The following is a 13,796-nucleotide window of genomic DNA, read 5'->3' as shown; positions in this document are numbered from 1 at the left end:
ATGACATGTGTGTGAACTCTCTAGGATAACTGAACAGCATGAGTAACATGATTCCAAAATTGTAAAAATTGTACCTATTGTGCCTATTTACAGAGATGTGTCTGGAAGAATGGCCACCATGGTAATGGTGAAATTTAGGGTAACTGCTTTCTTCCTTTTTCAAAAAAAAAAAAACTATTCTGCTCGAATTTTTCTGTTGTACAGTGAACACTTTATAAAAATAAGAAAGTAATCAGAATGCCCTTTCAAACTTTTTAGCGGTAAACACTGTAATAATCAACTCTGATAATATTAAACCATCTTAAGATTTTTTTTTAAAGCCTTTAGTTTTTATCATTAAAGAAAAGATGAACAGCATCAGTATAGGAGTTTGATTTTTGCCCCCCAGAGTTTTGGAAGACTTTAAAGATGCCCTGGCCCTTAAAAAAAATCTTACTGACCATAATTGAGCTATATATTTTAGTTTGATGGATTTTTCTGACTTTCACCCACAACCTGTTCTTTCGTGTGTGTGTGTGTGGTACGCGAGCCTCTCACTGCTGCGGCCTCTCCCGTTGCGGAGCACAGGCTCCAGACGCGCAGGCCCAGCGGCCATGGCTCACGGGCCCAGCCGCTCCACAGCATGTGGGATCTTCCCGGACCGGGGCACGAACCCGTGTCCCCTGCGTCGGCAGGCGGACTCCCAACCACTGCGCCACCAGGGAAGCCCCACAACCTGTTCTTAATGCGAAGTCTGATCAGAGGAACATTTTCTATTTCTCGCCTTTCAAAAAACAGTAAATTAACTTGATTTTCGCTAATACAAAACAGGTGGTAAAGAGCTCTTGGCTGAAATGAAGATTTCTCACATCTGATGTAAAGAAATAAAAAGGAGTGGTTGTCTGGTACCTCTGAAGAGAGATGGTTGGATGGGCCTTAAACACATTGAAGCACACAGGTTTCAGTTTGGCTGTTCAAGTCCCCTGCCTTTGTGCCATTCTGCTCAATTATTCTCATCATGGCCTATCTTTTAAAAGTCCTGCTGGCAGAAGATATCTCTTAGATCAAAATCTTGGTACAGTCACAGAGCACCCGGAACAGAGCAGATACTGACCACTATCCATATTGAGGAATATGTTAAAGAAAACTGACTACTACACAGGAAATCACCAACAAGCTGTTTTTTTCCCCCAGGGGAAAACACACATACAGATTACATTCTACAACTCCTCTATCTTTAAGATTAAATAAGTTACTCCATGTTAAAAAAAATAGATCAAATTTGATCCACTTCATCAGCAAGTTTCTATGTGCATTTGTTCTCAAAGGCAAGGCTCACCTATGAGGCTCTCTGATGAACACCTTGAAAAATAGAGATTTAATAAACTTAAAACTCCTGAGTTTATACAAATGTACAAAACCACAACCACAGAAAGCCTATCATGTTAGAGTTCAGTATTGACAAGCAGCAGTTGGTAGCAAAGGTTTAGAAAGCATTTATGCGTCAAAACTTTGCAGAAGAGAAAATTCTCCCTGTGAATTGAATTTCTGGGTGAGAGCACTGGGAAGACACTGCTTCATGTCAGTGGAGGAAGGTCTCACTGGTCTGTGAGCACCTGGGCTGGGGCACCACTGCACATGGAGTCACTGCATGTGGGAGTTGACCCAAACAGGCCCAGATATGATTCCTCTCAGATTCTTCACCAGCTGACCCAGGAAATGCTGTGCACACACTCCTACACCAGTGGGCCCATCTATGAGGGTTCCTCCACCCCACAAACTACTGGACGTTATCCCACATCTAGGGAGACTGTAAACTCACAGCCACATCACCCTGCTCGAGCCTTCCTGATCCAGCTCCACATTCACTAGCTGTGTGACCTTGGGGAATTATTCAACCTCTCTATGTCTCTGCATTTGGAGATGAGGCATAAGATTAGTAGTTAGAGCGCAGGGGTTCTGTGAAGGGTGTGAAGATCAGGGAAACAGCACTGGAAGGATGGTGGCAGGAGCCGGATGAAACCAGGACCCTGGGGCGAGGGGTGGGAAAGGAAGTAGGGAAGGAAAGGGCGAGGGAGGCAAGGCTTGCACCTGACGTGCTCCTCAAATGCTCCCTGAGAAATGGATTCTATTTAAATGCAGGACGGGAACTCCCAATTTCAGGGAATCTCCACAGAACAGACTCGCCAAAAATGAATAATGTTGCATGTGTGTGTATTTATTTATAAAGTGAGGCAATAGTTTTGTAAATATAAAAGAAACACTAAAAAATTATATTTCTCACTCATGTTGCTTTTAGGATCAGAACGCTAAGCGCTTCCCCTTCAAAAGCTTAATCACTGACAAACTAACAAAACAACCTGTAAATAAATGCTCCAAAAATTACTTTAAAAGGGTGTATTGGTGGTACTACAGTATCATGATCAGTTTTTTGGCACGAGCAACCTTTTTTTACAGTTAAAAACATCCTCAGCATCTATTAATTTCTTTTTAACACTGTTGATTTGATTGCAAGACAATCTAAGGATGAATCTTTGCTTCCTCCTTTTTACATGCTTAATTTCGAATTCTTGTAATTACAAGAATGGAGAAATAGCGACTTAATCCCGAGGGTCACTCTTTAAAAAAGGTGTAGGGGAATTCCCTGGTGGTCCACTGGTTGGGACTCGGCGCTTCCACTGCCAGGGTGCAGGTTCATTCCCTGGTTGGGGAAGCAAGATCCCACAAGCAGCTCGGCGTGGCCAAAAAAATTAATTAATTAATTAATTAAATGAAATAAAATAAGAAATAAAATAAAAAATAAAATAAAATAAAAATAAAATAAGTGTAGGTATTTCTTTCACTTTCAACCACTGTCCTGATGTGGCTACAAGGCAATCCTGCCTAACTGGCAAAGGACACAACGCAGATGTTCCTTGTCTGCCATGTTAAAATCTCAATTTACAGACTCAACAGGTGCAGTGCCCTAGTGCCGCCCAGTAGACTCTTTCCTAGAGGTCAGATGAGTCTGTGGACTTCTGCCCTATGCCACTCTGAGGTCCCAAGGGAGATAAGAGGTCACAAGTGGACCAAACACTTGGCAAAGCTGGTCATCCACGTGTGGATCAGGAATTAAGAGCACACATCTGCCAGAGGGCTGACCGTTATGAGAGCCCCAGCTGTGTACGCACAAGCCTGCAGAGCCTTCCTCTCAGTGGCTCCTTAGATTCGCTCCTTTCCCAGAGGCCTTCCCATCTGTGGCCCAAAGCTGGCCTGTTATTTCCACTCCTCCAGGCTCTCTAGGTCACCTTCTCTCACATCAAACAGGGAAAGTCTTGTCTGGCACATGAACTGGCAGCTTTCAGATGCTTGCAGTTTAGCGATGACACTGAGCTTCCATCTGAATAAGGCATGGAATAGTTAGTCCCAAATTTTTAAAAAGTGACCTTGATGGTCATCGTTCTTCTTACACTTACTGTATGGAGCTAAAACCATCACAAGTGTTCTTGGGCTCAGCGTCCATATTCTCAGTGTTAAACTCACCGCATTACCTACATTTGCATTTTAAAAATATTTTTTATTAAGTATTTTTCACTTTTGCATTTTCATAGCTGGATGCCTCGTGTCACCTTGCATTGTTATTTATCCTGCGGTGGCTTCTGTTTTTTCCAAGAGTGCTTCTCAGACACTTGTATTTGCTGGCAATGTTCATCTGTAACCAATAACAGTTTTTACTTTTTTCTGTCTTCTTTTAAAAAATATCTTCTTGTATGAAAACTCCATGGTGTCACCAGTAAAGGCAAATTTTATCTCTTCATTAATCTCCCTTAGAGCTTTTTCCTGTATAACAGCTTGTCAGAACTGTAATGTAATGACAAATTGACGTGGTGAAATAGGAATTTTAAAAACATAAAATGCAATAGCCACAAGATCTCGGTTTCCTTTGCTCTTGGGTGCTCAACAAGAATAACAAGTATTATGAATCCCCAATTTGTTGCTTCTTCTCATGCAAAATGAAATGCCATTAAAAGATTCACAGCTGACTGAAGGTTTCAGCAGAGAGGATTCTAAGTGATGTACTGGAACGGATAAATATTTATATCTCCACATGATAGTGTGAACCTGGGCTCCAGCTCTTGGAAATTGCTGTTATTATCATGTTTCACTCATTTTTTTTAGAGCCTTGAAGTGACAATTTAATATAGCATCAAATTAATACTTCAATGTAAAGTCTTGCTTCAGTTAATGTTTTTGAAAGGTTAAATTATCTGTAATCCTTATTGTGCCTCTGCCTATGTTTACAGATCACTCCAACAACATTCTTTTCATAACGGTGGGAGGGAGAGAAAGAAAGAAAAAGGGAAAGAAGGAAGGAGGGAAGGAGAGAAAAAGGAAAGAGGAAAACAAGGAAGGAAGGAAGGAAGAAAGAAAAGAAAGAAGCCAGCCTGAAATTAAGGATTGGTTTGCTTTAAAAGGACCAAATAAATAAATAATCCAAACATTCCTTGAATATTTTGAATTATCCTTCAAAATTCCTTGAATTTTGGGATAATGGTCCATGTCAGTTAATATGATATCTTTTGGTTTCAAATAGTTTTAAGTCATAAAAGAATGTAAGGATGACTCCATTTAAGCTAATGTAAGTGTAAAATTTTACTGCTTTTCTTTTTTTTTTTTGCGGTATGCGGGCCTCTCACTGTTGAGGAGCACAGGCTCCGGACGCGCAGGCTCAGTGGCCGTGGCTCACGGCCCCAGCCGCTCCGCGGCATGTGGGACCCTCCCGGACCGGGGCACGAACCCGTGTCCCCTGCATCGGCAGGCGGACTCTCAACCACTGCGCCACCAGGGAAGCCCTGCTTTTCTTAAACTTAATAAAAAGCAGGCTTAAAAGGAATAAACATTCCTCTGCAGTATTTACAAACATTCTTAGTACTGAGGTATTGCAGAATATACCTGAATGCAAACATTGGTGCCCCTAACTCTGTTATGCTGTTCTAAAGACCCATACATAACATCATCATTAAAGATGAAATGACTTTGTAAAAAACACCTTATCAGGGACTTCCCTGGCAGTCCAGTGGTTAGGACTCTGAGCTTTCACTGCCAAGGGCACAGGTTCAATCCCTGGTTGGGGAACTAAGGTCCCACAAGCCATGCAGTGTGGCCAAAAAAAACCAAAACAAAAAAACTCACCTTACCATAAGTACAGATGGAGTTTACTCAGTGGTTACAACTGAAATGCAGACGGACTGCCCCAAGCATCCCGGTGTTACGCGCTCTGGGAGGCCTGGCTGCCCAGCTCTGGAGCGCAGTCAGCAGCCTTTGGTTAGCAGCTCCTTCTGGGCCTGCCTTCCTGTCCCTTTGGCCCAACATGGCAGCATCTGGGTGGAGGACCCCAAAGGGCCCCACCAGGTTGGCTGTGTCTTGGGGGGGCCTGCCTGGCAGCCTGCCCTCCCCCTCTGTCCAGTCCTACTCCTTTCCTCTTCCCGTACTGGCTTCCATCCCTAATCAGTATCCTGACTCCACATGCTGTAGGCCTTCTGCTCGGGCCAGTCACTCCTGAGCAGCAGACACAAGAGGCAACAAATTCAGGACCTCCAGGAATGGCAGAGCTTAGGACTACCGGAAATAGAACTTGAAGAGTTATGCATAAAGCGTTTGAAGAAATAAAAGGATGCAAGTTCAGAAATGAGCATATATAATAAAAAACGATCAGGAGTGCACTAGTGGATTTTTTTAAATGCAACTTCTAGAAGGAAAAATATGATCTTTGAAATAAAAAATCATTGGACGGGGAGGCAACAGATTAGAACAGCTGAATAGAGAATTAGGAGTGGGTGACACAGCTGAGAAATTTATCCCAAACCGAGCAGAGATGTTTGGAGACGGAAAACAGGAAAGGAAAGTGAAGTGCCATGGAGGCTAGAATGAAAATGTTAACTCCGTAGAAGCTGGAGAGTGGCAGGGAGACAGGCGATGTATGAAGAAAAAAGAACAACGGGAATTCCAGAAACTGGAGAGAATGTGCTGCAGGAAACGCATGCTGATGAGTGGGCTGCGCAGCTGGAAACCTGGGGAACGATGGCTGGGACGCTGGGAACAGACGGTGATGCCCCCATCTGCAAAGTGTCTGCAGAGTGGAACTGGAAGGGAAGCTCCCCAGGCCACAGGGACCCTGGAGGTGGCTGCACCTTCCAGACTTTACTAAGGGAGAAGCAAGAAAAGTGTGTGCAGCTTCTGAAGGCACAGAGGCTGCTGGGAGTTGCCCTGAATCTCATAGTCCAGGTGCTTATAGGGCTTAAAACTTCAATGTGCTTTTCACATTTCGACTGGCCTCTCCTCCAAAGAGAACAAAAAAGCCAAAGAGCAGACTCGGAACGGTTCTCCTGCTCTGGAAAGCTGGTCCTGTGCTGCCACTCACAGGGGCTTCGTCAGCATCACCCGGGAGCACGTGAAGAACACAGCATCTCAGGTCCACCCAAGATCTACTGAGTTGGAACGTAAATTTTTTACAAGATGCGCGGGGGTTCCGTCTATAATCGGCAGTTTGGGAAGCGCTGACGGAATGTGTAACTTCTTCTCTTTGGGCACCAGGCCCTCAATTTTTAAATTTTAATTTTTGGCTTTTATGGGACCTATTTTCTGTTTCTCTCTGTTTGTGGCCAATGTGACTGTCCTTCACAGGAGGATAAAAAGAGGTACTCCAAGGAGGTTCCAAAAAAGTCAAGCATTGACCCCCAAATCCTTTACCAAAACTTGAGGTACTAACTAGCTTTTTCAACAAGGATTTCAGATTTTTAGGTGTAACTTCTAGATTTGGCTCAAGTTACTGTCTCCCAAATAACAAAGGATAAGAAAGGATTTTGAGGTTACTTTATCAATTTTGTCAATTTGTCAACTCAGTCACTTTGAAATAAAAAACAAATAAATTTAAACACTACATTTCAAAAACATAAAAGATATTCCTAACACTATTTGCATAAGGCATTTCTTGATCATCTGCATTGGAACTTGTTCCCTCCGCTAAAAGTTCTAAAATTTTATTGACATTGACTCTTAATTAAAGCTGAAGCCACACGATACCAAAACTCCCAATGCATTCAGGTCAGTCAAAAAAGAAAAACCAGTCAATTTAGAAGAAATAAGACATTCAAGAAGGTTCTTGACCATTTTTTCCTTTTTGAATGCTCTTCAGCATTGTTCAGCTAATCAGGTGATAATTGTCATTTATTTATTATATTTAAAATTTTTTATTGCAGTATAATTGCTTTACAATGTTGTGTTAGTTTCTGCTGTACAGCAAAGTGAATCAGCTATACACATACATATATCCCCTCTTCTTTGGATAATCGTAATTTGTAAGACCTGAGTTTGTCCTAACCTAACAGAAATTTGAAGAAAAGGATATTTACACCAAAGCACTAAGTTATTTTCCCAACCATAAAAAAAGAAAAACAAAGGAAAAGAGACATAAAAGTTTGCTCTGCTTAATAGAAATTTTCCATTGGTCTGAAAGATGATGCTATGCTTTCTCAGCGAACAGTGGAAATTAGGGTAGGATCTGGGCAGCAAATAAGGACTAAGGCAAGATGCTGGAGCTTGGAAAAAAAAAATCTAACTCCTCATGGTTTGAATCTTCAGATTTTTCTGCATCTGTGCCACACTCTATCAGAAACCAGGCCCCCTAGTGGATTCAAAGAGCAAATGATTTCGACACTGGGACTACGGCAACTAAGTATGTGCAGGAAAGGTATTTAATGATCTTATTCGATCATTTACATAGCACTTATCATACACTAGGCACTATTCTGAGCAGGTTATATAATAAATATCAATTCACCTGATTAGTACAACACTGGATGAAGGAGGTACTATTATCCAAATTGTATAGACAGAGAAGCAGGTGCAGAGAGGATAGGAAACTTGGCCAAGGTCACACAGCAGGTCGGGAGCAAAGCAGCCAGCTGCAGAGTCTGTGCTCTGAAAACCACCTGTCACACAGCACTGCTGGTGAGCTGGGCTCATCAGAAAATTAACCCTAAGAGGAATTTATTTAAATATCTAGCATGTTCTACTTCTCCAGAGGCTGGCCTTGGGGTAATTTTAACCTTCCAGAATACAGCTGCACCTCTGCATATATCTTACTAAAACAAAAAAACAAGCAAAGAAAGAAAAAAGAGACATCAAGTGCCATGGAGTAACCAAAGCTGTCAGAAAGCCCATCCAATTTATTCCACAGGAGCCGTCCTCTCTGAGAGCCTGTCCATCTACTGATCTGGGATCTGCACAGGCCTACTGACTTGTCCAGATGGGGGGCGGGTTTCAGAAGCAAAGGCACATTCGAAGGTAAAAGCAACAAAAAGCAAGAAGAAGGGCTTCCCTGGTGGTGCGGTGGTTGAGAATCTGCCTGCTAATGCAGGGGACACGGGTTCGAGCCCTGGTCTGGGAGGATCCCACATGCCGTGGAGCAACTGGGCCCGTGAGCCACAACTACTGAGCCTGCACATCTGGAGCCTGTGCTCCGCAACAAGAGAGGCCACAATAGTGAGAGGCCAGCGCACCGCGATGAAGAGTGGCCCCCGCTCGCCATAACTAGAGAAAGCCCTCGCACAGAAACAAAGACCCAACACACCATAAATAAATAAAAATAAATTAATAAACTCGTACCCCCAACATCTTCTAAAAAAAAAAAAAAAAGAGTCCAGCTATTTAAAAAAAAAAAAAAAGCAAGAAGAAATAAATGAACTGACAGTCCCCACTGAAGCAGGAGACAGAAAAATTTTGACTAGACATAAATCCTAAAAGTAGTCTAGGCCACCTTACATCCTCTCTGGAATTAGGTCAAGAGTAAATACACGGCACAGGGAATACAGTCAATAGTATTATAATAACTTTGTGTGGTGCATAATCTATAAAAATATCACAGCACTATGCTGCACACCTGAAACTAGTATAATATTGTAAGTCAATTATACTTCAATAAGAAAAAGGGTAAATACATGCACAAACGAATGAAAGGATGAATGAAATGCAGATGGGGAAACTGAGGTTCAGAGATCACTTAAGTAACCAGTTTGCGACAAACTATGACTTAGGTCTCCTGACCTTCAATGTAGTGTCCTTTAAATAAATCATATTAACAACGGTGATTCTCAATCACTAAGACCCTTTACCTCTGTTTATTTAAAAATTGTTTTCTTCCAGTTTTATTGAATATAATTGACATACAGCACTGTACAAGTTTAAGGTGTATCACATAGTGATTTGATTTCCCACATACGTCATGAGATGATGATCACAGTAAGTTTAGTGAACATCCAGCATCTCATAGAGATACAACAGCAAAGAAATAGGAAAAAAATATTTTCCTTGCGACGAGAACTGTTAGGATTTTCTCTCTTAACAGCTTGCATATATAACACACAGCAGCGTTAATATTTATCATGTTGTACATTGCATTCCGAGTACATATTTATCTTATAACTAGAAGCTTTTACCTTTTGACTACCTTCATCCAATTCCCCCACCTCTGGTAACCACAAATCTGATCCCTTTTTCTATGGCTTTGTTTGTTTTTCAAGAATAATTGACCTACAACACTCTGTTTTAAGGTTAACACTAGGACCCTTTATATTTAAAATACCTTTTATAAGAAGCAAAACACAGATCCTGAAGAAATGAGCTTTTTCTGGATAAAGAAAATAATCATTCTGTAGCAGTGAAATGAAATATTTAGTACTGTGACAGCCCCTGGAGCATGTTAATAGACTTATTTTGGTCCCCAATGTATTTTATGTAATAATGATGATATGTCAAATCTGCATGTTTGTTACAGTAACTACCCCAGAGGAGACGTTTCAAACTGTAATTTCTGTATAGTCAAAAAATTCTGAACTCAAAGATGTCATCAAGAAGTTGATATTTGAATTGCATGTCACACTGTATTAGAATAGTATCATAGTCACTTATCAGAATAATATGTTTTCATCAGTCATTGAGGTATCACATTGCTTTGAGAGTTCTGAGACAATTTAAAGAAAGCAGAAAAAGAATGCATCAGCGCGACATTAAGTTCCAGAGAGGAGTGAATGGCTAAAGCTGCATCCTAGAATTCCGTTAGTTCAGAAGCCAACACCTGAGCGTTTTTACCCTCACAGGTACTAACCCAGCACTTTAAAATTTCCTTCACAATCGGCAACAGCATAAGCGCTGTAGGACAGATTTCAAAAGGAATAGATGTTATGAAAGATTGATTAGATGTTTAATGGATTTAGAGGCTGACCAGTGTTTCTGAAAAAAACAAATGAGGGGCAGTCCCAAGTTTCCAGAAACAGAAGGTAGCTTCAAGGTGTTCACAGACCTCACTGCAAGCAAAATGCAGTTGATCAAGCTCGGTGCTTTGTGATCACCTAGAGGGGTGGGATAGGGAGGGTGGGAGACACAAGAGGGAGGAGATATGGGGATATATGTATATGTATAGATGATTCACTTTGTTATAAAGCAGAAACTAACACACCGTTGTAAAGCAATTATACTCCAATAAAGGTGTTAAAAAATAAATAAAATTAAAAAAAATGCAGCTGATCATATTTGAGAAGAATAAGCAACTGGCAAGAAATAATTCCTGGGACTTCCCTGATGGCACAGTGCCAATGCAGGGGACACAGGTTCGAGCCCTGGTCCAGGAAGATCCCACATGCCAACGGAGCAACTAAGCCTGTGAGCCACAACTACTGAGCCCACGAGCCACAACTACTGAGCCCATGAGCCACAACGACTGAGCCTGCGCTCTAGAGCCCGCGAGCCACAACTACTGAGCCTGCGAGCCACAACTACTGAGCCCGTGTGCCACAACTACTGAAGCCCGCGTGCCTAGAGCCTGTGCTCCGCAACAAGAGGAGCCACTACAATGAGAAGCCCGCGCACTGCAACAAAGAGTAGCCCCCACTCACCGCAACTAGAGAAAGCCTGCATGCAGCAACGAAGACCCAATGCAGCCAAAAAATAAGTAAGTAAGTAAATAAATAAATTTATAAAAAAAGAAATAATTCCTGATGTTACAGCAGAAAGCGTGACAGCAAAGGAAGGAAGCTGACTTTTACAGGCACCTCAGAGCCTACAAATCCAACCATGCAGTGCCTTTGAAGGAGTCACTTTGAGACGCTGGTACTTGATGTGATGGTTTAAACACTTGAGAAGCCTCTGGTTAACAGCAACAGCGTATGTATATGTTTGTGTGTGTGTGTCAGTGTGTGGTTTAAACACCAGTTCTCAAGGTGGCTGCTGCAATACTGCCATCAATGGTCATATTCATGCCATAAGACTACACTTTCTCAAGGTGACACAGTTGTTACTGGCCACTGTTGTAGGACTTGATGACTGCTATGACCACCACCACGTGTGGAGAGCCTGGCGTGTGGCAGACACTGTGCTGAGTACCTGCCCTACAATCCTCAGGACTCCGGAGTCAGCTGATGTTTCCATCTCCACCGTATAAATCAAGAAGCTGAGGCTTTAAAGTCCAGAAGTCACGGGGCTATTAGTAAGTGACAGGGCTGAGATCTGCACCCAGGACTGTCTGACGTGGGACTTCATGCTGTTACTACTTCACAGTACGACCTCATACAGCTCTAGCTGGGGGCTGGGATCGTGTGCTCTACCAGGCCCTTGTGCTGGAACGTATTGAGGAAGAGAGTGCGGGAGGGGGGACTGGGGGGTGGGAAAGAAACAGAAAGAGATGGCTGTTCCCAAGGGCAGTTTCACTTTATGCCCAGGTGATGATGAGGGGGTAATGCTGACGTGAAAAGGAGGTGGTAAGTAGACAAACACTTTCTAAAATCAGAAACTTCTCTGGGCAGGAGATTGTGGGGGTTGGGGGGGGCTTTCTGGGGCCAGGACAGGAAGAGACCAGTGAAAGCAGGAGAGGATCTGTAGGTGTAAATGGATAAATACTCAGAGGTCAGCACCTCACTTCCAGCACGGGCAAAATAACTTCTGAAATGTTGCCAAACTTTAAGCAGAGTGATTTTAAAATCAGAGTGGTAATCATCACAACTATTGTACAGAAGGGTATTTAGATTAAACGTGTTACGTATATTAACTACCGATCTATCATTCCTAAGTACTAACTGTCGGTAATCCGGCCACAGTAATTTTTAAAAACACAGCTAGAGGGAATTTTTGTGTCAAATGTGTTCTAGTCATGTCCTAACTATATACTTAAATCTTTGGCCTTGAGGATAACTTGTCACAAATGTCAACCTTCTCAGAGTTTCACATAAAGATGAACATTACCTGGTGGTACTTCTTTAGGATGTTGTGCATTTCGGCCACATCTTCGCTCGTGATGGTCTTGATGATGTACCTCTTGTCGTAGGACGTGTGGAACCGGGCTCCGCTGCGGGCCTGGGAGTCGTTGGGAAGGGGTGCACTCCTGGTCAGGGAATTCTTCCCGTGGGATGACAGCGGAGGAGGGAAGAGAACCGGTTAAAGCCTGATTTCCAGGTCATGTGTTGTCACCACAAGTTTTCAAAAACATCTGTGTTTGGAAGAAGTTGATAAGTAGGAGGACAACATTTTCTATTCATTGTAACTCAAATGGCAAGTCCTTCAGAAGAAATGAAAACAGCAATTCTAATGTCTAGAATTATAATCAAAGTTACTTTGTTCACCTTGTTCTTTGAGTTGGACAAGAGCTGAGATTTCCCTCTCAATAAAATTAGGTTCCAGCCATGAAAGGACATTTTACTTTCCCTGAGTGTTTCCTTATATGACAGGTATTCTGCCAAGCGTTATACACAGAGGACTTCTCCCAACTCTGGTAACATTCCCATGAAATGGTTACTAGTGATATCACCGTCGTTTTACAGATGAGGAGATGGGGATCAGAGAGGTATAATCATTGGGAGAAAGTCACACAGCTAGTAAGGGGAAGAGCCAGAATGCCATCTGCAGTGTGGCTAGCTCGGAACCCAAGTTCTCAACTAGTCAGCTACTCAAGTAGTAAACAACTTAATTACTAAACTCTGTGGCCCATGGCTGCCCTGGCAGGGCCTGGCCTGGGCAGGTATTGCTCTAACCCAGCTCTGGAAGTTTCTGACCTGGCCCATCCTCCACCCCACTTCAGCCATTTTTGAGAATGATTCATCTCTGGAGAGGGTGGGCAGGGCTCTGAGGGGGCGCTCTTCTGCAATCACTTCACTCCAGGATCCAGCGTTTCATTCCATACTCACTGTCACTCCCGCTGCCTCCCCTGCTCTCACCTGTGACTCCCCTGTTTGAATCTGTTTTCCTAGAGCCTCCAGGAAGTCTGTCCCACTTTCCCCCAACCGTCTTACACTGGTCACCAGACTAGCGGATCCGCAAACCCCCAGCATCTGAGGATGCCTGGTCTTCGCCTCTGCTAACTGTGCCCTTGAGAACCGACCTCCATTCCCCGCCCAGCCCCACTGGACGGCGTATGAAGGATTCACAGGGAAAGACAGTCCCACCTCACCTTCCTCTCCCAAGGAACCAAAGTCTGTCTAGTCAGGGGGACACAGCTGTCTTTAGAGAGGCAGGTGGTATCCCGGCACCATGATTGTCAGTGAGAGATCCTCATCGGTCTAGAATGTTCACGCCTCCTCAACCTCTCCTTCTTTTCCAGATGAAAGCCACCAGGACGGAGCCATGTGAGGCCTTAAGGACGCGGCAGTAGTGCAGCAGCTCGTGGAGGGCCTCCTTGGGCTGCGGGGAGTGAGCGGCTTCTCATCTCCAGGACCAGCCCGGGCACCTCGGCTGCTGTCTTTCCATCCTGGGACAGCACATCCTGATCTGAAGGCAGCCGGGCACAACTGCCA

The 13,796-nt window shown here is 43.3% G+C and overlaps 1 protein-coding gene across 1 annotated transcript in view; it reads right to left on the bottom strand.

Annotated features, from left to right (window-relative positions):
• The window catches only part of PIP4K2A (phosphatidylinositol-5-phosphate 4-kinase type 2 alpha), a 179,243-nt gene that overhangs the window by 47,343 nt on the left and 118,104 nt on the right, over nucleotides 1-13,796 (bottom strand). The window contains exon 4 of the mRNA XM_082616812.1: nucleotides 12,253-12,405. Coding sequence (XP_082472938.1) covers nucleotides 12,253-12,405 — 153 coding nt within the window. The remainder of the gene's footprint in view (nucleotides 1-12,252; nucleotides 12,406-13,796) is intronic.

Source organism: Mesoplodon mirus (genome assembly GCF_964341445.2).
Source record: "Mesoplodon mirus genome assembly, chromosome: 4".
In the NCBI taxonomy this organism is placed as follows: domain Eukaryota; kingdom Metazoa; phylum Chordata; class Mammalia; order Artiodactyla; family Ziphiidae; genus Mesoplodon; species Mesoplodon mirus.
This window is presented reverse-complemented; position numbering and strand designations above follow the sequence as displayed.